Genomic DNA, 24924 nt, shown 5'->3' with positions numbered 1-24924 from the left:
TGAGAACTTGTACATTAAATATTCGTACTTGTACATGAACATTTACACTCACAGCTCCGATGAGAAAACCTGTAAAATAAAAATCTGAAGTTGAATGTTGAAATTTGCACTCGCATACAATAGTCACAAACCTGTATTCTGAATCTGAAGCTGCAGACAAGTAGACACAAATGTGTAAAATGCCATTCACAGAAATACAACGACAGACACAAACTTGTAATGTATATTTTGCGTTTAATCTTACGTTCACATTCGCAGTACTACCTCAAATAAGCACTTGCAACTTCTCAAATCTGTCACTGCAATTTAAAATTTCGCGCCTTGACTTTTGCTACTCTTTTCGCGATATATCAGGTGCAAAACTAACTTGTGCACTTGAAACTGAGAGGCGGCGAGAGAGAAAGGGGGGCGGGAGCGGGGGGTTTAAAGGAGCCGTTTTATTGGTTGGCAGCTAGCCGATGAAATGGGACTTCGATGATGTCACAAAACCCGTGTGCACTGAAACGTTAACATGGCTTAATGCATTAGACTGATATTAAAAGAAATAAACGATATTATCAAACTCAGTAAACACAATGCTTATAATGCATACTACAGAAAAGCAGATGAGCACAGAATATGAACACATCGCGTTTAATTGAGACAGTGGTATTAAAAGACCAAACTCAGGAAACACCATACAAATAAAGCAAAGCAATTGAGCTCTGAATATGGATGCAACGAGTTTAATTGTACGTTTTCCTCCTATAGAAAACCAAGAAAACGCTTAATAGGCTAAGGCTTAATGGACCAACAGTTATAAAATAAATAAAAAAAACAAAAAAACACACATAATTCGTTAAATTATTAATAAAACACAGGCAGCAAGTTTATTTGCACTGAACACACATTTGCTTTCTTTCGTCATATTCTGTGCTCATCTGCTTTTCTGTAGTATGCATTATTAGCATTGTGTTTACTGAGTTTGATAATATCGTTTATGTCTTTTAATATCAGTCTAATGCATTAAAGGGTTAGTTCACCCAAAAATGAAAATTCTGTCAGTAATTACTCACCCTCATGTTGTTCCAACCGCGTAAGAACCGCGTTCATCTTCAGAACACAAATTAAGATATTTTTGATTAAATCTGAGAGTTGTCTCACTCCTCCATAGGCTTTCAGAGGGACCGAAACTTGCTGGCCCAGAAAAGTTATTAAAGAGATCGTTAATATAGTCCAAGTGACTACAGTGGCTTAATCCTAAGTATATCAAGCGACGAGAATACTTTTTGTGCGCAAAAACAAACAAAAATAACGACTTTATTCCACTATTCATTTCCTTCTCTCTGGGCCTCGTAGTGTTTTTGCGCTGCGCGTCTGTGTTGCACGTCATCACGCATCACACACATGACCCGCTTCGGCCAATTGTGAGCCTACGTGGTGACGTGTAACACAGACGCGCTACGCAAAAACACTACGTGAACCAACTAGAGGCCCAGAGAGAAGGAAATGAATAGTGGAATAAAGTCGTTATTTTTGTTTGTTTTTGCGCACAAAAAGTATTCTCGTCGCTTGATAAACTTAAGATTGAGCCACTGTAGTCACTTGGACTATATCAACGATCTCTTTAATAACTTTTCTGGGCCAGCAAGTTTCGGTCCCTCTGAAAGCCTATGGAGGAGTGAGACAACTCTCAGATTTAATCAAAAATATCTTAATTTATGTTCCGAAGATGAACGAAGGTCTTACGCGGTTGGAACAACATGAGGGTGAGTAATTACTGACAGAATTTTCATTTTTGGGTGAACTAACCCTTTAAGCCATGTTAACGTTTCAGTGCACACGGGTTTCGTGACATCATCGAAGTCCCATTTCATTGGCTAGCTGCCAACCAATAAAACGGCTCCTTTGACCCCCCCCCCCCGCTCCCGCCCCCCTTTCTCTCTCACCGCCTCTCAGTTTCAAGTGCACAAGTTAGTTTTGCACCTGATATATCGCGAAAAGAGTAGCAAAAGTCAAGGCGCGAAATTTTAAATTGCAGTGACAGATTTGAGAAGTTGCAAGTGCTTATTTGAGGTAGTACTGCGAATGTGAACGTAAGATTAAACGCAAAATATATATTACAAGTTTGTGTCTGTCGTTGTATTTCTGTGAATGGCATTTTACACATTTGTGTCTACTTGTCTGCAGCTTCAGATTCAGAATACAGGTTTGTGACTATTGTATGCGAGTGCAAATTTCAACATTCAACTTCAGATTTTTATTTTACAGGTTTTCACATCGGAGCTGTGAGTGTAAATGTTCATGTACAAGTACGAATATTTATTGTACAAGTTCTCAAATTCACATTTACGTGCTCTCGAGTTTTGCTACTGATTTACCTTCATAGTGGATGCTCTTCTAAAATGTAGGCTGCCTTCTAAGATACTTTGTTTTGGCCAAACTTTAAAGCTGGATCAGACAAGGCAATGCTTATTCCTTACCAAAAAGTATCAATAGCAGTCTTATCCTGTGCACTGAAAAGAGCGCTCTTTGTTATGATGCACAGAGTTACTGTGCATCATAGGGGCCATTTACACCACACCATTTTCAACTAAAAACAGAAAACCGTTCATTTACACAACAAGAGAGCAAAGAAAGGGCAAACTTTTGAAAATGGGATTCAAAGTGCACGTTTTTGAAAAAAATACCGTTATCGTCTCTGTGTAAACTACAAAAATGTGAATTTGTGAAAATGGTGACGTCATGCACATCCGTATTATGCGTTCAGTCTATAGATGTGTGTATTTGTTGTAAAGACTTAAGGCCCTTGCACACTGAGTCCGAAATTCACGTCCGAAATTTTCGCACGTAAAAAAATAAATATGACCTCACGTTATGTCAATCACGATTACACACTGCCTCCGAAACTTTCGTCCGTCATAAAAAAATTCGGATCGGGTTCGATTTTCTGCGTTTTTTGCAAATTTCGGACTCAGTGTGCAAGGGCCTTTAGGGAGTAAAGGCCATTGCACACTGAGTCCGAAATTTTCGTATGCGTTTTTTCGTGTTCGTCAGCCTTAAAATTCGTCACGCACAGAAACCTTGCACACTCTGTCCGATGCGTATTTATTAAACCTTTGCGAAAAAAAACGCAAAAAATACCAAATGGATTCGTCAAGCAGTGAGGATGATTTTGTTGCCCTCTTTCTTCTTAAAAAGAGAAAAATAAAAAGAGGAAATATTGGGTCCATCCAATCCTGAGATTGCGCCGAGAGGAAGGAGAGTTTCACCTCCTTATCAAGGAGTTGCGAAATTATCCCGAGCGATTCAAAATTTACCTCAGAATGTCAGTGGAACAGTTTGATGCTTTGCTAGCGATACTGGAGCCACATATTAAAAAGAAGACCACCAATTTCCGTGAACCAATCGATCCTGAACAGAGACTGGCAGTATGTCTAGGTATGGACCCTTTTTACAGTCTATGATATGGACACACACACACACAGCCGGTGGAAGCGCTGGGCAGACAGCTGTATACAGGTTATATTTTCCGAAATTTCGATCTGATTGAAAGGGGAGGTGGCTCTGAATTGTCAAAACACCTCTCAAAATACTGGCCATGGATGCGAAAAACGCAGAAAATCGAACCCGATCCGATTTTTTTTATTACGGACGAAAGTTTCGTAGACAGTGTGCAAGCGTGATTGACATAACGTGAGGTCGAATTTTTTTTTAACGTGCGAAAATTTCGGATGCGAATTTCGGACTCACGCCGCCTTCACACTGGCAGTTGAAATCAGCTCCGTAATACGCAATACGCCCCCAGCGGACGTCGTACACAACGGTGAAAAGCGTCGGAAGCACTGATCTATATAGAATGACATATATATATATATATATATATCATTATATAGATCAGTGGTCGGAAGCCTCGGAAGCGAGTATATTTAAATATTGAATTATTTAATTGTATTAACTGCCCTAATAACGTTAAAACATCATGAAAATAAAAAAAATGACATGACAACTAATCGTTATAAAATCATTATTTATTTTATTAAAAGTTAAGAATCCAGGTTTGTTTATCAGTACCATAGCAACGCTAACTTCCGTTGGGATTTTCGGATAGAAACCGTCCGTAGCCTTTCGCAAGAGTTCAATTTTTTGAACGCATCCGGATGGCCAACGGACACGATTTTTTTCGCACCGCACTCGTTCACACCTGGTTCGGACCCATTCGCATGCGGTCTGCGAATCTCCATAGGAAATGAATGCCTTCCGGTCGTTTCGCTGCCGTATCGGAGCTGATTTCAACTGCCAGTGTGAAGGCGGCGTCAGTGTGCAATGGCCTTAACTCTGTGAATCATACAAATAGCATTCTGAAATGGAACCCTGAGTGAGCAATTTGGAACACTATTTGGAACACTTAAGTAATATTCCAAATTGCTCACTTAAGGTTCCATTTCAGTTAGGATGCCAAACTCAAAGCAGCAATGACCTTTGCTGTTGCTCTATAAATGTCACTGTATTTTTGTAATTGTAGCAATTAAAAAGCATTTTAGAAATTGTGTTACTGAACTAACTGTTGCTACTGGTTCATCGCTTTATTTTTCCTATTACTCTAAACCTCGGTTCAATGAAGACCCGGCAATAGGAATAAACAGCTGGTCAGTGAAAATAAAAGCCCACACAACTATAATGAACTGAATATATATAATGTACAAAAAAAGACACTTACAAAGTAGCAGCATCTATACAAACACTCACAGACAGGATAAGACAGGCTGGGATAAGAGAAAGTAAAAAAAAAAAAAAAAAAAGTTGGCTTTTAAAACAAACAAACATTAGATTGCAAAGAAAATAAGATTCAGTGTGAGTTAAAGGGATAGTTCACCCAAAATTTTAAACAGTGTCATTTACAAGGAAACCAGAGATGGTGATCACGTAATGCCAAGCTCATTACAGCTCATAATTTAATAAGGAACAGCCCATAATTTTAAATTATTCCTTAAAATTTGAAAGCAAAATGGTAATAAAGGTAATATAAAACTGAATAAAATGCCTAAATGGACAGAGATTCTGTCAAACCCAGCAGCAAAAAACACTCACAGGACGGGATAAGAGAAAGGTTAAAAAAAAAAAAAACAATAAAAACGAATTGTGAAGAAATTAAGATTTAGTTAGAATTAAAGAAATAGTTTACCCAAAAACACAAATTGTCGTCATTTACAATGAAAGTAGATGATCATTAAATGCCTATCTCCCAAAAAAAAAAAAAAGTTAAATTCTTTTCTGGGTGATCCATTCTTTAAAATGTGAAGGCAAGGTAATCTAAACCTGAATAAAATGCCTCCATGGACAAGGATTCTGTCAAACCCAGTGTCAGAAGTTCCACAGTCTTTGTGAGATTAGTGTAAAGAAGTGGTTTTCATGTTATCTACCCCAAACGAGTCACTTCTTCCTCCTGAGAAAGGCTTTTGCCTCTTTCTGCAGCTGTTTAAAGTCCTCTCCTTTTCCACTGTCGTCCGATTCGGGCACATAGTCCGAGTCTTCATCCACCTCTTCCTCCTCACTCTCGTCATTAATAAAACTGTTTTCGTAGTTATCTTCATCCTCTTCCGCTACGGTCTTAGCTGGGGAAACAGAACAACATGAAATGTGGTTTGAATTAAACATTTTGGAGCCGTTTACACCTGCATTTCGCACTGACCCATGTCAGCACCAAAGACGTTGTAAACGGGGCTTGAGAAGAAACATCTTGCACAGTCATGCGGTTGTAAGCTTAATTTTTTACGATTAAATGTTCTGAAAACAGCTGCAAGCGTCTGTGGATCTCGGCCTGGTTTTTGTGAAGCGTCCAGAAACCACTACACCGTTTTCTGGAGAAAAATAAGCTGATGCTTCATGAAGTCACAGCTTATTTTTCTCCAGCTAATAATGAAACATCACAGTGTAGATGTTTCTCTTGATATTTATGCTGTTGTTCATATGTGCATTCTGTTCCTCCTCAGGGTTCACACAGCATGTTCTCAATTAGCTTAAGAGCAGTTTAATTATATTAGATGTCCTCACCAAACATTACGCTCATTCAGTCCCATGGAAAATTATTCAGATTTAGGCTTCAGTGGGACGCAAGGAGTTGGAACAATAAACATATAAATTATCCTTCATCTCAGAATGTCAAAGCGATTGCATCTCAGAGAAGAGAAACTGTTTATCACATTTTCATTGAGGGCTTTATACAAACAGAGATGAGATAGCTAAACCCGAAAAAAATTTCAGCATCATTACTCCAGTCTTCAGTGTCACATGATCCTTCAGAAATCACTCTAATATGGTCGCTGTCGTGTGGAAACATTGTATCTCCAAAAACGCTACTTTTTAGGAAATGGGGGGAAAAAACACTTTTTTAAATAATTAAAACACCGTGTTGATATATCAACATTGATATTGTGGCATTATATGCGTTCAGACACTTGCATCTGTCATTACATTACAAATATTTGACTAAAATCAAGCTCAAATTGAGTTACAAGGTTTTTGACCAGCGAATTTCTGAAAATTTCAGTGCATCGCATTACATTTTCATCAACTTTCAGGTTTTAAAGTACATAATTTGTTTTCTTGTATACATTATTTTACAATTTAATGTTTTAATGAAGTTTTGAACTTTCTCTGCCTGTCCTTAGATCCAGAATGTACTAAATTTGAATATCAAGTGAGCGCTTGGTCACTAGAGATTTATGTGTCTAAATCAAGTGGCTCGCATAGCCTAGCTTTTTGTAGTTTCCACCGCACAATTTATTCCTAATGGAAACATAAATGCAGATAAACAATTTTGGCACCAATAACCGAATTCTGGGGAGTGACTCACTAAATCCATTTCTCTAAATTGCCAACCAGGACCCAAAGAGAAAGTAAATACGACATTATATTCAGTTTGAAGTTGAGGAGGACAGATAGAAATCTTTTATTCTCAATTACTGGAGTCTTCTAAGGTAAGAAGGTAAGGTAATCACTTATTATTGTTATACTTAAGAGCTAGAGATTTGAACAAACCCTTCATCTTACTCCAAGTATGTAATCGTGGCAGAGAGTTCACTTTAATTCACATTTAAAAATACTCACGTGGTGATTTAGTGTGCTTGTACTCTTTCTTGTGAAGTGGATTCTTCCTGAAACATTGAGACAAGCACACAGAGCACACTTTAAACAAATGCTAGAATTACACTTAATGCTTTATTAATCTAACAGATGAGGCAAGACACTACAGGCAAATACATTGCTTTTTCATGCACTAGTCAATTTAGATATTTTGGGCTATTTTGCTTCCATAACATGTCTTCTTTCAGACTAGCGGAAAGAAGATTTCAATGTAGATTTCAATTTCAATGCAAAGATTTTTCTCCTGCACTGAGCCACAAATCTCCACTTCAGTAGTACTTACGTACACTGAACTTTTTTCTAAATTTATTCCTATAACAGCTGCACGATTCTTGATAAACTGAGAATAAAGAGAATTTTTTAAATAAAGATCCTGATTCTAACCAGACAACTAAACAAAATAAGTAATTTACTAGTAATTTACTCACTCAAAAAGACTTCACTTGTTCCATTAGCGGATGAATTAGCGTTTTTAAACGAATCTCGAGTGAATGATTCAATGACTCAAATACTTCACTTGTTTCACTGCTGGATGAATAAAGTATTATTAAGTGCGCTCTTTCAATTAATCGTTAAAAGATCGATTAACCTAATTCTTATCTACATTCTGGAGGTTTTTACGGGGGGGGGGGGGGTTTCCTGAAGACATATTTTATGATTTATGGAGTGATAAAAAGAGAGATCCAAAACTATAATATGCCAACAAAATGAAACTGTTCACCCATTCACCTTTAGTGCCTTGCCTTAATTTTTTCTTCCTATGCTCCACTTTTAATGTTTCCTATAAAGACGTGTAAAAGTGGACCGTCTTAAAGGGGTAGTTCATTCTTTAAAATATCATCTTTTGTGTTAAAGGATGAAAGAAACTCGAGTAAATTATGACATTATTATAAATTATGAATTTTTATTTAAGGGTGAACTATCCCTTTAAGTTAAAGTCTCAGATTTTATATGAAATTAGAAAGTATTTCAGAACAAGTCATTTTTTTGTATCTTACTTTCAATAAATGTTTTGAGTTCTGAAAGTAACAGTTTTAATAGTATCCGAACTCTCATCTCAAAAGACCCCAAAACTTTAATAAACTTCTAACTAAAAATAAATGTTTAAATGAAGTATGGTGGTGTTTTTAATCTCATTTGTTGTCACCTGTAGCAGTGGGTTCCGTACGGACACTCCGGCCTGTCATCATCATCAGCGTCCTCTTCTTCTTCCTCCTCTTCCTCCTCCCCCTCCTCATAATCACTGTCTCCGGGGTGACTGCACTCCTGAAAGTGGAGTGGATTTTTCCTGGACAGAGGAAATACACAATTGCTGAGTGAACTGGAACACAATAAGTCAAATTAATTCAATCACGAGCATTCATGCAACTTAATTACACTGACAGCTAATCAAGTTGGAAAAATTAAACGTTTCTGTTCTTCATTTCCGAATGTCGTTATCATTCTGTGAACCTTCATAACAGGAATATTTCTATTAAACTGTCAACAGAAAGAAACTCTCATAGAGTAATAGATCAATCACAACTGCTGTCAGTTAGAGGTGACGCTTTTACTTATTTATGACTGTTTCTAAAGAAAAGTTTGGAGGGGAATGAACCAAAAAAATTAAAATAATGAAAGCTCAAACTGTTTTCAAAAGATGATACCCGAACTGCGTACAAACGCAAATGTTTTACAAGGTAATGTCACACTTCACCCCTGCGTTTGAGGACAGCACCCTCCGGCTGAAATACAGATTTTGTGTTTTGATCTCTCAGCTTTTTGGTATTAAGAATAAACGTCACAGAACCAGACAGGAAAACATGTGCATGTGTCTTTGAAATACCACCAAACCATTTCAGTCGCAGATTTACGCATATTAAAACATCTCAGAGGAACTTTTGCTTGTGACTGTTTCAGTCTTAATCCTCTTGTAGCATCTTGAGATGATATTAACTACATGAAACTAATTAACATGTGCAGCGTTGATCTTCAAGGAATATTTCGAGTTATATATTTATGGCATTATAGACATAGAATGTCTGAACGCTGTCTTGAAACCGCAGCATTGTTTGAAGGTCGAGTTTAAAAAGCAGAAGTTCACTGAAGGTAACTGAAGTACCTGTAGCAGGAGCTGCCGTAAGCACACCGCATCCGCCGCTGTTTTTTCACCTTACTGGTGCTTGTTTTGCTCTCGGCCTCCGTGATCTTTGACCTCTGCGAGGGTCCCTGGCTGGCCTGAGAATCACTGGGATCTTCAGCTTGAGCTCCTCGTTGGACCTCATCTCCTTTCGTCTCTCCATCGTCACGCTCCGCCAAACCGGTGCTGTTCTCTCCGTCTGGGACTGTTCTGACTGTACTGCTCCTGGGAGCTGCCGCATCATCCTGTCAGCACATCCGTGCACATATTATTGTATCCAAAAATTTTGTATTTGGTAGTGCATACCTTTTATGGTTTATATATTTGATACAATACATTTAATATAGTAACAACAAATGATAAAACTCACATAAATAAGCAGTGAAATGTGATACTATAATTTAATAAATAGTAATCACAAATTTAAAATTTGTAGTCTGTAAGACAATTCAAATTATTATTATTCTTAACAATTATAATATTTTTTATTGCTGTTGTTATTTTTAATAAGAAATATGCTTCCATCAAGAAATCAAAAAAAAAAAAAGTTGCATTACGCATGTCATTCCAAAATATAATTATTGATGTTGTTGTTATTATTAAAGGAGAACTCCTGTCAATTTTAACATTGAGCACTTGTAATGACACATCAAGGATGTTAAGAGGCTAAAAGCAGGTTTAAAACTTGCCCCATTGAAGTCAACAGGGTGCAAATTTTAAAAAGAGGATAACACGGTGTAGGCAACACCGATTTTTGTCGTTGTTCTCTGTACTGACAGCACTCCAAATGTACAAAAAAATTAGCTCAATGTTAAAATTGACCGGAATTCTCCTTTAATGAAAAATTAAAAGCTTCCAGTCTACAGGCCATTTCAAATGATTAAGAATCACAATTCTCCTTTTTATACTAACATATTAATTAATAATATATTACTATACTATGATTTCTCTCACCAGAGATACCAGAGGCCCCGCCTCATCTTCAGAGTCACTCTTCAGTCTCTTTGTTTTTCTTTTGGCCTTCTCTTCCTCCGGCTCCTCTTCCTCAGATGACAGCTGTGCGGCTCGAGCTCGGTTGGGTCCAGTCGCCCGCTTCGGTGCGGCTACTCGTTTGGGTTTGGTAGGAGTCCCTCTCACTGCTGAGCTCCAAAACATGATTAATTGCTGCATTTTTGGGTTTTTAATTCAACACAATCAAAAATGTTATGTTAAAATACTCAACAGATGTTTACTTCATTCCAATTACAAGCAATATAAACAGCATATATGGTCAATATTTTCTCTTTACCTTTGTTAGATTTAAGAATTTAAGAATTTAACACATTTAAGAATTGCAACCTCGTGTGGGAATGGCAGGAGTAGAAGCACAAAACTCACTCTTGCACTCTTTCACACTTACACACAATCTCTCTCTCACACGCACACACACACACACACACACACACACACACACACACTCATGCAGACACATACACACACCCACAACACTCACACACACAACACACACACAGACACACACAAAACACACACCTACACACATACACACACACATACACACACACACACTCACTTGGATATGTGGTGTACGGTCACTCTCCATAGGCATAATGTTTTTCAAATGTACAAACTGTATAATATATCCTCCTACACTAACCCTACCCCTAAACCTACCAATCACAGAAAACTTTTGGCATTTTTTGAATTTCAAAAAACACCATTTAGTATGTTTTAGTATGAGGACACAGATGTCGTCATAAACCATGTTTACGTTGTAATACCCATGTCATTATACACATTTGTGTCCTCATAAACCAAATACAAGAACATACACACACTAACAGCAGGCCCTGACAGGAGGAGGACAGAGTAAAGGTACACAGGACCTACAATTTCCACACTTTTATTAGCCCCGGGTCCAGTGGACCCGAACATCCTGTGTGTAATATAAATGTGTAGGGGGGGTGTACAGTGTGTTTTCATAAAAAATGTGTTCTGATATATATTCCTCACAGAAAATGAGCCAAGGCCAATGAGTCTCAGTTTGAAAAAATAATTAATTGTATAATTTTTCTTTTGATAAAAAATGAAAACGGGTCCAACAGACCCGAACACCATACAAGGGTTAAAAGAACAGAGTTCGGTAACCAACCCTGAAAGCGACTAACTCTCTCCTCCTTTTCCAATTTATCCCTCAAAAAAATGTCTGAGTGCAATCACTGTGATGACCGGACACTTGACAGATGTGGGGTTTGTTTCTGTATGGGTGTGAAAAAAAACAGACCCCTGATTCTGTTGCCATGGGGACAGTGTTCCATCGCCATAGTGACGGTACCTTTGGAGGTTGATGGGCTTGTGGATGCTGACGTCATCATCCAGGCTGGCAAGATACGCTTCTTCTGTGGCCGATCAGACTCGTCGTGTTGGCTCTTTGTGGGCACCATGAAAACACAAAATAGATTAGAATTAGATGAGAAAATTATTGGACTATAGTTAAGTTGGTATAGAAGAGCATATGAAAATATAATACAGAATAGAAGAGTTTAGATAAGAAAAGTAGAATTTATAGAAGAGGAGAACCGAAGAGTAGGGTATAGAATTATATGTATCGACAAAGATAGAGAAATTATAGAACTGAAGTATAGAACTACAGTACAGTATGCAATTATGCATGTGTCAATATGATTAAAATCATCAAAACCCACATATATAATCTGTATAAAGCTATGGTAGTTTGGAGTTTAATAGATTAAACTTAATAAAAGATTAATACTTTTATTCAGCAAGGATGCTTTAAATTGATCAAAAGTGACAGTAAAGACATTTATGATGTTACAAAAATGTCTGTCAAATAAATGCTGTTCTTTTAACCGTTCTATTCATTAAAACAATCCTGGTTTCCACACAAATATGAAGCAGCACAACTTTTTTCATAATTGAAGAAATATTTCTTGGGCATCAAATCATCATGTTGGAATGATTTCTGAAGCATCATGTGACACTGAAGACTGGAGTAATGATGCTGAAAATTCAGCTTTGATCACAGGAATAAATTACAGTTTGCAATATATTCAAATAGAAAATTGTTATTTTAAATTGCAACAATATTACTGTTTGTACTATATTTTTGATCAAATAAATTCAGCTTTGTTAAGCAGAAGAGACGTCTTTCAAAGGTATAAAAAAATCGTACACCTCAAACCTTTGAATGGTAGTTTATATGTAGTACGCAAACACACACACACCTCGGGTAAAGAGCAAAGAGTGTGTGATGAAGCGCCTTTATCTCCTGTGAGTGTGCAGCTTGGGCTCGTGGGCGCGCAGCCGTTGGATTCGAGTGTGGCAGCGTCTATAGAGAGCTCTGTCGGTCCAGCCAAACACTTCTCCACCTCCATCTCCTCCTCAAGCGCCTGACTGTTTCTGTGAAGAGAGCAAATCTTCTCCAAGTTAAAGAGGACCTATTATGCCCAAAGTCTTGATTTAGTTTTTGGGCTCTACTAGAATGTTTTCATGCTTGAATGAATGTTCAAGAAACATAATTTTTCACATGTTTGACATTGGTGCAGCACCTCTCTTCCCAGTCTGTCAGTAACGCTCTGTTTAGTTCCTGTCTCTATGAAGCCCCTCCTTCTGAAAAGGACACTGTGCTCTGATTGGTCGACTGGACCAGTGTGTTGTGATTGGTCAACCACTTCGAGCGTGTTTGAGAAATGTCACACCCCTTACCATAACTGGGGGTTTCAACACACTACTAACTAACTCAACCAAGTCTCTTTATTTCATATACCTTGTGCGGGAATTATTTAAATGAGGAACATTGTGACGTGTTCGTTCCCGGAAGAAAACTCAAGACTCAAGACTACAATGGAGGCGTTTCAGGGAGTTCAGAAACAGTGTGCACTGATATAATAAATCCTGTCGGAGTGACTTTATGCTTTGTAACTTTGCAGACCTTTTTAATGCTCAAACAGCAACACTGTAATGCACACTATAGAAAATTTCTCTTTTAGCCTCACATTTTGATCAAATCCCTTGGATAATATTCAACAATGTATAGCACAATTCAGACAGAATAATTGCACCCTTTTGAGGAGACAATCAAGGCTTAAAATCTTGCCAGTCTTTAAAACAATTCATCATTAGCAAAAACAACAATCCCCTGTTTGCGTGAGCACGCCATAAGAAAAGACAGACACCTAACGGTCTAATTTCACAGATGAAAGGCATGACTTTTAAATGCATGCAAATCAGCACATTCAGATTCAATAGGCCACAGCAGCACTTCTCATTTGTTTTCTCAGCTGATCATCTGTGTGTTATCAGAGCGTCTATTTGAAGGTGTCCAGTGAAAACCAGTGTGCCTGCGAGCTCATTATAGAAAGAGAGACAATAAAAGTGTCCTTTGATCTAACGCAGCGGTTCACAGATCGATTTAAGAGTAAAGGTCAAAATGAACATGTTCAACCAGACGCTTGTCATCATGACCAGAGGAAATATGGAAAGATGAGATAAATGACTGGCACTATTTTAAGATGACAAATAATTATAACACTACATTTATGAATGTATTTTTGAATATTCATGAGGGTGAGAGTATTCATAAGGATCCTTATTCGAATCTAAACCAATTGCACTTCCATAATGTGACAAACTGTACAATATTCAACAACGTAGCACTTAATTGTATCCATCGGGAATCTGGAAGTCAGACCTGAATGTATTTAGAAGGTAAATTGAGTCAATAATATATTAACCCCTTCTTTTAAATGGTGAAATGAATAGAGAGGTTGTTGCAAACATGTTGCACACTGTCAAATCATATCATCGCACGGCCAGCCAGATTCAGCTCTGTTGTTGTTGAATAATAAATGAGCGGCTTTTAGCGACAGGCTGAATCACCTGAGGGTTTGATCTTCTTCTTTGAGGCGCACTCTGTAAACGAATTTCCCAGGCATGAGAGAGAAGATGTCTCCTTCCTTTAGGCAGTGCCACTGGTCCTTCTCCAGAGGCTGAGGGCTGGCCACAATGTTCGTCTGAATAAAGCATGGGTTCAGGTGTGTCTGCAGGACAGAAACCAGAGGAATGAATGCCGGTCGGTCACATGCACTATGCAACTCTTTTTGCACAGGTCTTCATCATACTATTCAGAATTATTTTGCCATATTGTGTCGTTAGAGATTCATCATCGAGATACACAGCTTTGACAACCTCTCTCAAAATGAGTCACATAATTGAGCTGATCTCATGTTACCATTATTTATATACTATTATAATATGTATTAATATTTTGAATTCGTTTTTATTTAGTTTAACTTTTAGTTATTTTGTTATGTGCTTTTGTCATTTAAAAAATATATTTCCATTTAGCTTTACTTTTTGTTTTAGTAATTTTAGCACTTAAATGTCTTTTTTTTTAATACATTCTTCTCATCTAATATTTATACTATATTATTTCAATTAATGAAAACAATTTTGGTGACACTTTACAATAAAGTTCCATTTGTTAAAGTCCAGCTGTGGAGAAAATCAAGCTTTAAAAAAAGTTTATATTTCTATGTGGTGTTTTTAATATGCTTTAACCATGTGTAAATTCATAAGTCATTGCTGAGCACTTTCTCCTTAAAACTGCAGTGAACCAAAGACAGTCTCAAAAACACGGTTTGAAATCGCTGGTGTTTCTGACGTCACAAACTACCTTGTAACCAATCAGATCAACCAATAATAGGTACTTAACCCCTTAGCTGTCACCCCCCTTTTTGAGAATTTACATTAAAATGCACTATTCAAGCTTAAATGGTTGTAATTCAAGAATGCTTTGGAGTATAGACCTAAGTTTGGTCTTGTTTTAAAGGTAAAAAATAGCAGATTATTGTTGAAGTGAAAGCACTTCAAAAAATTAAAGTATGAAAAAGTTATGGAAGTTTAAATTTACATTAAATCAAATATATTTTATTTAATATTTTTATTTTATATAAAATATATATTTTACAAAATATGTTTTACAAAAAAATTACTATAAAATCAAAGCCAAATATCTAACCAAGTTGTGTTCCAAATTTGAAGTTGATATCACAAAAAATGAAGTTCCCATGAGATTTTGTTTAGGCGTATTACCAAAAATAGCCACCGGGTGTCATTGAATTCCATTGAATTTTACTGTATGCATTCTACCATAACAAATTAATAAATTTCTGTCCAAATATCACTTCTGTCATAAAATATGGAACCTTGAGACTCAGACCTTTCTGACAATATGTGTTTTGTCAAGATTAGAAAATATTTTGATCATAAATTATGAAACATAAGGATGCCCAAAAGGGGAGGAGCCTGATAAAATAATTTAGAGTACCGTTTCTATGGTAACACAATGTCCAATTTCAAAACAGTTTTCACAGGATGAATTCTGAGATCATAAGCTTTCAAATGATACCTAATTTATGATAACTAATAAAATATGTAATATAATAAAAAAAAGCAATAAAAAAATATAATACAATATTTTAGAGGATAATATATATATTATACTTTTTAGAAGATAATATTATTTTATTATTTTTTATTGACAAATACTAGATTATATATTTTCTAATGAAATTTTAGCATAAAAACCAACATATCAATTATTAAAAGTGGGTGCGTCAACTTTTTGTGACGAAGGTCAGAACTCCTGTTATTACGTAGATTTTTTGAGGTGCACTCTTGTCATAAATTCATCTATTTCTGTTCCTACATAATTTATAACAAAAAAACAGTCCTAAATATCTATTTAGGAGTCTTAGAACTTTCCAACGATATATAGTTTGTCATAATTAGATTAGGATTAAATAGTAATATAGGGAAGTAAAGTTAGGCGTCCCGTATACGGGACGGTGACAGTTAAGGGGTTAATACATGTTAACAAAGGAGACCCTAAAGCGTTATCAAAATTGTAATAGTTTTAGTTACAACAATAACAAAACTGAATTGAGCTTGTGCAGCAAGAAAAATTTGCATACTTGTCTATAGTGTGTTTAATGGCTTAATTCAATTAGCTATTAATAATATGAATATTCATGAGATAAATGCAGTTTTGAAAACAAGGGCATCTTAACTCATCAAAAGATCAATCGAGGTGAAAATGACCCAAATGCAATCATTGCTGCTATGACAGCATGACTAAGAGGCAGTAATGACACGTGTAATTAAGAGAGACAGCTGCGAAAGAGAGAAAGAGCTCTTCATCACGAACTTCTGATGTCTTAACATCAAAGGCCAGTGCCGCTTTTGTTCGGCAGAAGAGTCTAAAATGACAAAACCACCATCACGACTCTCTGCCCACATCAGACAACTAACAGACACCCACAGGCTTCAGACGCAGTCGACCGTTTTGGTTCTCCAGGACGCTGTGGTTCCTGGACACCCTCTTATCATTCACCTGGTGCAGAGGAAAACAAGAGAGTGGAACAGAAATATTAATCTTTGCAAAACAATATAATGATAAACTGCATCTTAAATTGGAATTTTTTAAGGCATCTGGCGATCTATGGTTCAAAAGTTTGCATGTGGTCAATCAGATTTTTTTTAAGAAATTTTTATTTTTATTCAGCAAGTGACAGTAAAGAGATTTATAATGTTAGAACTATATCTATTTCAAAATATATGGCTCTTTTGCAGAAAAAAAAGATGAAAAAAAATGTATCACAGTTTCCACATATATACTAAACAGCACAGCTGTTTTCAACATTAATAATAATAAGTTTCTTGAGCATCAAATCATCATATTAGAGTGATTTCTAAAGGATCATGTGACACTGAAGACTGAGTAATGATGCTGAAAATTCAGCTTTGATCTCAGCAATAAATTAGATTTTAAAATATATAATTATAATGTATTTTTCACTGTATATTTGATCAAATAAATGTAACCTTGGTGAACATAAGTTATTTCTTTCACAAACATTTAAAAAAATCTTTCTGACCCCAAATGTTTGAATGGTAGCGTGTATTCTTATATGGAGAAAATTCAATAAATGTCCAATGGCTCCCAGCACTATCATAAACAGATTGTTTTCTGTAGCTCAGTATCATGACACACTTCACTGAGATCTGGGTGATTTAAAGACCACATGATTTAAAATGAATAGGGACGTATAAGCGTTCTGTCTTGTCTTGGCATATTTCCTAGAGATTTTTAAAAATGTGTTTATGTGCTAAAGTTAATCAACTTTTAGGTGTACACTAGATTATAGACAGATAACACACATGCAATAAAAGGCAAAAATCTCCAAACTTCTGAGGTTTGTTAAACACAATGAAGAACGCAGTTCATGGACCACTCCATAAGAGATTTAACCTCAAAATCACAGATTTCTAACCCTAAGATTTGAGAGTTTGGACTGCCATCTTCAGGGCTTTGATTGTCATTACTCCGGAATAAACAGCCCCATCATGCATGAAACTGAAAGTAACACATATGTTGTGGGAGTACTACACCAAAACAACAACAGGACAAACTATTTTAACAATCTAAATCAACAAATTATCCATGCAGCCTTCACATAAAGACAGTCTCTTTTACTTCACTCTCAGAAAAATAGTAGGCTATAAGCTGTCACTGGGGCAGTACTCTAAAGTACAAAAGCGAAAAGGTACATTATATAGGCCAAAAATGGTGCATAATAGTACCTTAAAGGTTCATATTAGTACTTTAAAAATACATTTTTAGTTCTTTAAGTGTACATATGATATTAGTACCCTTTTTTAGCTTTTGTACCTTAAAAGTACTTCCCCATTGACAGCTTTGTGCCTTTTTTCCTGAGAGTGTTTTGTCATTCCTCCATGCCACAATGAGCTTTATAACTGCATTTCTGTAAAAGCACACAGACTAAAGGCACTATAGTATACTTGTTAATTTTCACAAAGGCAAGAACCATTGTGCAAGGTTAACATAGCATACTGTCTAATATATTATCAAGACATTTGTGAAAACACACTGCACAGTAGTAATGGCTCACTCACTTACCCCCAGAAATGGTCCTCTCCCTAAAACAGTTTCTCCATCGGGAATGTTTATAGGACTGCCACCGTCCACCTGCTCCAACTCAAAGCCTGGCATCTGTGCAGAAGAAGAGACAGACCCCAAAATATGAAATATCGTTACTTGGCTATGACTAAAGTGCATACAAACAGATTTGTGCTCGCACGCGCTGCTGTCTTTCTCAGTACAAACTCTCCCATTACCAGTTTGAGAAATAACTACTTACGGTTTCGTTATTGTTGTATGCAACCCAACTTTTCGCTACTTCAAATGAACGTGCAAAAGAAACTCACTGTGTTGACTGACCGTGAAGTGTAGTAAGAAAAAATGACTAATAATGATGATTACTTTTCGTGCGCGAATAAGTACTTCCGGTGAACTCCACCATTAGCACGCGCTGTATAAACACGCACGTCGGACTTATCCAAAGCTCTTGTCGACGAAGGTGTGCACATTTAATATGATGTCAAATGTTACCTATAATTCATATTTTGCACTAATAACAAAGAATCAAAAGGACTCTACATTGGCGCTGAAGAACCGCGCATGCGCAGTGAGAACTGGGTGGGGAGGTTTGGCTTGTGACGTTTCTGTCGTAAACAAACAGAGACGTTTAAATCCTCAGCTGTCAGCGAGACGCGACTTTCGGTATGAGCCTTTACAAATAACATGTTGTTTTTAAAAAATATCATCTTGAATATCACTTTTTCATACCGCATACAGTCATGTGACCGTTTCGTGGTTGTTTTTAAAATCTCTTCTAGCCATTGGTTAGCTAACGTTAGCTGGATTTACGTGTTGGGTGCCGCTGTGTCCAGCAACGAACAGATACTGCAACACGGACAATATTATCTTCGTATTGCTTAAATTACAATGCTTTATTTGTAAGTCAAAGGTTCTGTCATGTAAATAACATGTTTTTGGAAATTGAAACTGTTTCAGGACGCGGAGATGCATAATGTCTGCAAAAGGAGCAAAGGCGCCATCTTCAGGCCTGAAGGAGACCCATCCATGGCCCCAGGTGATCATGATCCACTTCAGCAGGACTTTGTAGAGACCCTGCCAGCAGAGGTGAGTGTGAGGATCTTCAGCGAGCTGGACGTCAGGAGTTTGTGCCGGGCCTCGCTCACCTGTAAAAACTGGAATGACATCATCGAGGGCAGCGATCACCTGTGGAGGAGCCACTGTTGTACGGTGCTGGCTATTTGCCGGAGAGAGGTGAACGGGGACAGGCTTGACGGATGTTCGTGGAAGGTTTGTGTTATTAGTATTCTGCCTCATGTTGTGCCTAAACCTCTGCTGTTCGTTTATCTCCTTCTTCCTGTTTTCCCAGGTTACTCTTGTGCGTAACTACAGGAAAGGCTGCGTAAAGAGGAGGTGGCTGAAGGGCCTGTACAGTAACATCCGCTCTGCCGACGATATCCCACCCAACAGCATGTGTCCACTGGACGTGGAGACCTGGGGGGAGATCCTGGAGGCAGAACTGGAGAGATAAAAGACTTTTGGGATCATGCCAACAGACAGAAATGCATCTATTATGCGTCTACAATGGAGAATTTTTGACTGAAACACTTGCTAGGTGATTTTATGGAATGTTATTATCAGTGTTGAAAAAAAACAACAACAAAAAACACAGACTGAGGCGGTCAGAAAACATGATAATGTGTCTTTGGTAATGGAAAATGTTATTTCTATTACTGAAATTTGCTGTGTGGGAAATTATACTTTATAGGTTTGAAATCGTTTTATAGCTGTAACAGAGAGAGATCTTTTCGCTCTTTTTATAGATCAACAAAATCTGCACCTTTTGAGTTTTTATTTTATAATCAGTGTTGCCAAAAAGCACAAAGATTCTGCGGGCGGTCAGAATACATGATCATGTGGCTTTTGCTATGGAAGATTGTAATTGTATTACTGAAATTTGCTTCAGACTGTATGGGAAATGACATTGTATATGGTTTCAAGTGATGGATTTGTTTTATCACTTTGTGTGCTTTTTTTTTTTTTAGATCAACAAAATTGTGCACCTTTTGAAAGTGTTCAACACCAAAAGTGTTCTGCCTTAAATCATGCAACAATTATTTTATAAAAGCTAATATATCATTTAAAATCATGCTATACTTCTCTCCTCGTCCCCGGCCTTCCATTCTGTTAACAAAAACATAATTTAGTTAATTCATTTTATGTTAATATTTCAAGCTCACCAAACACGTAATAGCAGCTTTTTGTGTGTGTGTTTAGAACATTTTATATTTAATCTTGAGGACACAAATGTTACAGCAACACGTGATTCTTCAGTTTCAGCACTTTGGACAGGGACTGTTTTAATCGCGAAAATAACGGAGATGAGATGGACGATAACTAATGGGTTTACGATCTAAATCGAATGCTTGATAAGCTATTTACGATATCTATGACTCCTAGAATACAAATATAGAAAATATAAAAACAATTTGTAGGGTAGCGATTCCTATTTCCCTGCGTTTGTCTACCCAGCGCGCGCGAGCGAGAATAATGGGCAGCACTGGTGTATTATATGAGCCTTGTTATGCATAAGCATAGATGTATATATGCTCCATGGCTGGAATGGGAGTGATGGCTTCTGTAGACGTCACAGCATCTCTCAACAGCTTCCTGGGACCATTCATGATCCGCCATCCCTTTAATGACGGGGAGCCCTGGAAACACATCGACCTCCGTTATCTCGCAACTATGGCCGACGTTCCAGCGATAATAAACATCGCGATTTCATTGAAAATCCAACCTAATGACGGGCCGGTGTTTTATAAAGTGGACGGGACGAGGTTCGGCCAGAGCAGGACAATCAAAATGCTTACAGGATCGAAATACAAAATCGAGGTGATCGTGAAACCGGGTAGCGCGGAGGCCACGTAAGTCGGTTCAATGTGAATACGCGACTGAATTAATCGTGTAAAGCCTATATGAGCCATGCATCTGATATGTTGTTGCATACAAAATAGCTCTTAGGACTCGAAATATTGTAATGATGTCGAAATATGCACCTGCGTCCCTGTAAGAAAAGAAATAGCCTATATCATATAGCCTATAAATAGACTGCTCTATGTGCATTAAAGGAGATTCTTTAGAAACGCTTTATGGCTGTAAAACTGAGCCGTGTGGTTAGAGTGCACGAGTCTTTAATGTTTTATTGGCAGAAGGAATTTCAGATGTGTGTCATTTAAGCTAAACAGGCAGTCTCAGCCTGACATTTGTTTAAATGGGGTTTCAGCACAATGGGGATCGGTGGAAAGACCTTCCCAATGGAGCAGCAGTCCAAAGATGAGGAGCAGATCGTCTACAATGGGACCTATGATACTGAGGGTGTGCCACACACCAAGAGCGGGGACAGACAACCAGTGCAGGTCTCCATAGAGGTAACAAAACCAGCAGGGAAAAGAGTACAACAGAATTAACACTGAAATCGTGTGGAATTGGTAGGTGCTAAATTGCTCATACAGAGGATTAGGGATTTGAAGCTAAGTATTAGACTTCACACGTAACTCCTACCGCACTATTTTGGCTTGCATGATGCCTCAAATCTTTTTTTGCTCGAATATGATTTGTTGTAGAGCTGCACAATTAATTGAGAATCATGATTTTTTTTTTTTTCAAACAGAAATGACAATTCTCCCACAATTCTGAACGGATAACTTAATAAAATAACATGTCATTTACTAGAGGTTCTGACGAAATTGCTGCAGTCTATTCAAAAATTCAAGAAATTTCTGTCTCTTGACAGCAGAATAATAGGAATATCCTAGTTTACTCTGCATTTATGCAATCTGCTCAATTTCCCTCAAGTTGTGCATCTTCAGAAATCAGAACATCCAAACCGGTTTCTGAGAGAGTTGCAAGGAGTCCTAGTTGAGTTTGAGTCAAAGAGGATTTGTGACCCTTTGGATTTCAATTTATATCTTACTTTATTAGTTCATATTGACCCAGTTAGGTTTAGATCAACTTGGGTGACATTAATTTGAATTATTATTATTTATTTTTAAATCAATGACTCTTAAAGGGATAGTTCACTCAAAACAGTATCCTATAATTTACTCACCCTCAAGCCATCCTAGGTGTATGGCTTTCTTCTTTCAGTCAAACACAATCAGTTAATAAAAAAGAAAATCCTGGCTCTTTACTGATCATAAAAGTAATCCATATGACTCCAGTGAGTTAAAAAAGGCCTTCTGAAATGAAGCGATGTGTTTTTGTAAGAAAAATATCCATACTTATAACTTTATAAACTAGAATCATTGGCTTCCACCTTCTGGTAACAGCCGTTCGTGAGTCGGTAATCAAACAGTTGACTGTAGCCATTGACTTCCATTGTATTTTTTCTTCTTCTATGAAAGTCAATAGCTACCGTCAACTGTTTGATTACCGACATTATTTTAAAATTCCTTTGTTTGTGTTCAGCAGAATAAAGAAACTCATACATGTTAAGAACAACTTTAGGGTGAGTAAATGATGACAACATTTTCATTTTTGTGTGAACTATCCCTTTAAGGATGCACAAAAAATATATAGAGCCTATATTTTTGTTATTATCAATATACATTAACGTATATGTAATCTCCAAAACTTTAAAAAAAATTAAAAAAAATCAATTTTATGTTTTAATTGTAATATATTTGATCTATCTTAAATGGGAAGCAAGTACCTGGACAAGCAAGAAAAACCTGTAACACCTAAAAATAATAGCAATAAATGGCAAAATTTAGGATGCTACTGTACATGCACTGTACTTATACCATGGTCTGGGTGAATACTCGATTCTGATTGGCTGCAGGGTGCCCATTAAAAAGTGATGGAGGACACCTAGTAAATAAACCGTCAGGCGTAACCAGGGAAACCAAGTTATTGTTTGTAAAAACTTTAGATTTCGATTGTAAAACTAATTCAAATATAAACTAATGTTTTAAAAATGTGTTATTTGGCAAGTGACCATAAGCGGGTTAATGCCCTTCGAGGTGTCCATTGTCAGGTATTAATGGACTTCGGCGGAGGCAAGGAGTTAATTAATGGACCTCCGCTGCGCGTCGGACGATTCACGCCTCGCCGTCGTCCATTAATACCTGACAATGGACACCTCGTCGGGCATTAACCCTTACATAGTTAACAAGTAAGAGCATTGTGTTCATTTTGCATTGTTATAGGTATGCAAGCATGCTAACGTCCACACAAAGAGGAGCGTATGAAGAAACCTGAACTATGAAATGTTACTAACCTTCCATCTTCCTGTTGTCGCCAGTTCAAAGATGCCGGCATGTTTGAGACAGTGTGGCAAGTGAAATACTACAACTACTACAAGAGAGAACACTGCCAGTTCGGCAACAGCTTCAACTGCATCGAGTACGAGGCCAAGCCCAACGAGACCCGCAGCCTCATGTGGATCAACAAAGAGGCCTTCCTGTAAAACACGAGCGCAGCGGCACAGAAGCAGCAGCAAATATGCACAACATGACCTGTAACCATCATGGGGCCGCTGTGTGCGGGACAGATGACTCCAAGCTCCTCAGTGAACATTAAAGGCGGATCCATCAGGGTATCTGTTCACCAGTCAAGCAATGCACCTGTTTGTCCTACCACTGCTCATGCATGATTTCCAGTTTCAGTTGTCAGAATTTCGCCTCGTTTATGTCTCTCCCTCCTTATCATGCCTGAGCTGGTGAAATCTGAATAGGGGAATCAAGTTATAAGGGAAACTTTAAGTGAAAGTTTCCATGGGAAAGGATTTTCAGCTCTCTCTTGGTCATTTGCACATCACATATCTGCTCTATTATGGTTACAAATACTCTGAGACCATCTTTCCACAAGACTCGGATGAGACGGCTCTGAAGGCCTGTATTTAACCAAGTCATTTGCTGTTAAAGTGACAGGCAATGCTGGCTCAGAAAGGTGCTGTATGAACAAACACAGGCTATACATGATATATTAGTGTGGATAATGTAATATTATAAAAGACCAGTCAGTTAATATTGTGGTCTTTTGGTACCAGTGTAAAACAGTTATTTATTTTATGACAGGCGTGCCTGTTTATGGTGTGAATGGATGTTTAATTATTTCCCATTTTGTGTTACTGTTGTTTACTGCTTAAACTCGTATCTTTGTTGCCTATTTCTTCACAGAAGCATTAGTTAACTGGTGAGAGTTAGAAGTGAATCAGAAATGAAGTTAGTGCTTTATTTTGACTTAATTCTATTATTTTGACTTAATTCTATTCCCATTTTCACTCATTTTCAGATTGTTTTGTTTGCCTATGTGTGTTGCTGAATATCAGTCTTGATTTTGATCAGTCGTGTGTGACTTTGAGCCAAACTTTTGACTTTGTTTTTGTAAGAATATAAACAATATTGTTGCTTGAAATTCTGTGCCGTTTTAATAAATATGTTACAGTTTAAGACAAAAGACCAAAAGAAGAATAAGGCAAGAAAAAACTGAAAAATTGAAAATAGCATGCTGGTTGTTTTTAGCTACGCATACTGATATAATATAATAACCTTAGTTGACGGACATAATAGATAGCCAGATTATATAATAATGTCCATCATATGAAACTATATTTTATCAACGGGCAGCTGGTGCAGATTAAATACAGTATAGGGGTTGTTATTTTGAAGTTAGACGCACACCTGCAACACTTTAAGAT

The 24924-nt window shown here is 37.2% G+C and overlaps 3 protein-coding genes across 6 annotated transcripts; 2 read left to right on the top strand and 1 right to left on the bottom strand.

Annotated features, from left to right (window-relative positions):
* Window positions 1-4657: 4657 nt before the first annotated feature.
* aplf (aprataxin and PNKP like factor) lies at window positions 4658-18819 on the bottom strand. Of its 3 annotated transcripts, none has more exons than XM_081362396.1 (11): window positions 18551-18819; window positions 18243-18335; window positions 16584-16655; window positions 14141-14301; window positions 12487-12661; window positions 11577-11670; window positions 10199-10383; window positions 9227-9489; window positions 8273-8413; window positions 7090-7136; window positions 4658-5594 (listed from the first exon to the last, which is right to left on the bottom strand). In XM_081362396.1, the coding sequence occupies exons 2-11, from the start codon at window positions 18333-18335 to the stop codon at window positions 5413-5415; spliced, it is 1413 nt and encodes a 470-aa protein (XP_081218522.1). In that variant the 5' UTR covers window positions 18551-18819; the 3' UTR covers window positions 4658-5412. The 3 variants fall into 3 exon arrangements, with proteins under 3 accessions (XP_081218522.1, XP_081218521.1, XP_081218523.1); XM_081362395.1 differs by having other exon boundaries at window positions 18484-18812; XM_081362397.1 differs by having other exon boundaries at window positions 18606-18809.
* On the top strand, window positions 18647-20383 carry fbxo48 (F-box protein 48). Of its 2 annotated transcripts, none has more exons than XM_081362406.1 (3): window positions 18647-18905; window positions 19200-19511; window positions 19591-20383. In XM_081362406.1, the coding sequence occupies exons 2-3, from the start codon at window positions 19209-19211 to the stop codon at window positions 19750-19752; spliced, it is 465 nt and encodes a 154-aa protein (XP_081218532.1). In that variant the 5' UTR covers window positions 18647-18905; window positions 19200-19208; the 3' UTR covers window positions 19753-20383. The 2 variants fall into 2 exon arrangements, with proteins under 2 accessions (XP_081218532.1, XP_081218533.1); XM_081362407.1 differs by having other exon boundaries at window positions 18839-18905; window positions 19022-19511.
* On the top strand, window positions 20271-24638 carry cnrip1a (cannabinoid receptor interacting protein 1a). The gene is made up of 3 exons (XM_081362403.1): window positions 20271-21148; window positions 21508-21652; window positions 23527-24638. Exons 1-3 carry the CDS (start codon window positions 20820-20822, stop codon window positions 23689-23691), a joined length of 639 nt encoding a protein of 212 aa, XP_081218529.1. The 5' UTR covers window positions 20271-20819; the 3' UTR covers window positions 23692-24638.
* Window positions 24639-24924: the final 286 nt, after the last annotated feature.

The sequence above is a fragment of the Scardinius erythrophthalmus genome (genome assembly GCF_964197995.2).
Source record: "Scardinius erythrophthalmus genome assembly, chromosome: 3".
Classification (NCBI taxonomy): Eukaryota; Metazoa; Chordata; class Actinopteri; order Cypriniformes; family Leuciscidae; genus Scardinius; species Scardinius erythrophthalmus.
Note: the sequence above shows the minus strand (reverse complement) of the source record. Positions and strands in the feature narration are given on the sequence as shown.

Excerpts from the sequence above, each read along its gene's own strand:
- aplf (XM_081362396.1), bottom strand. The coding sequence starts at position 18,335 with ATGCCAGGCTTTGAGTTGGAGCAGGTGGACGGTGGCAGTCCTATAAAC. Across the intron at positions 12,662-14,140 it reads GAAGAAGATCAAACCCTCAG|AAACAGTCAGGCGCTTGAGG; the intron begins GTGATTCAGCCT and ends CTCTCTTCACAG. Across the intron at positions 7,137-8,272 it reads TACGGAACCCACTGCTACAG|GAAGAATCCACTTCACAAGA; the intron begins GTGACAACAAAT and ends TCAATGTTTCAG.
- fbxo48 (XM_081362406.1), top strand. The coding sequence starts at position 19,209 with ATGCATAATGTCTGCAAAAGGAGCAAAGGCGCCATCTTCAGGCCTGAA. Across the intron at positions 19,512-19,590 it reads TTGACGGATGTTCGTGGAAG|GTTACTCTTGTGCGTAACTA; the intron begins GTTTGTGTTATT and ends CTGTTTTCCCAG.
- cnrip1a (XM_081362403.1), top strand. The coding sequence starts at position 20,820 with ATGTATATATGCTCCATGGCTGGAATGGGAGTGATGGCTTCTGTAGAC. Across the intron at positions 21,149-21,507 it reads CCGGGTAGCGCGGAGGCCAC|CACAATGGGGATCGGTGGAA; the intron begins GTAAGTCGGTTC and ends ATGGGGTTTCAG. Across the intron at positions 21,653-23,526 it reads CAGTGCAGGTCTCCATAGAG|TTCAAAGATGCCGGCATGTT; the intron begins GTAACAAAACCA and ends TGTTGTCGCCAG.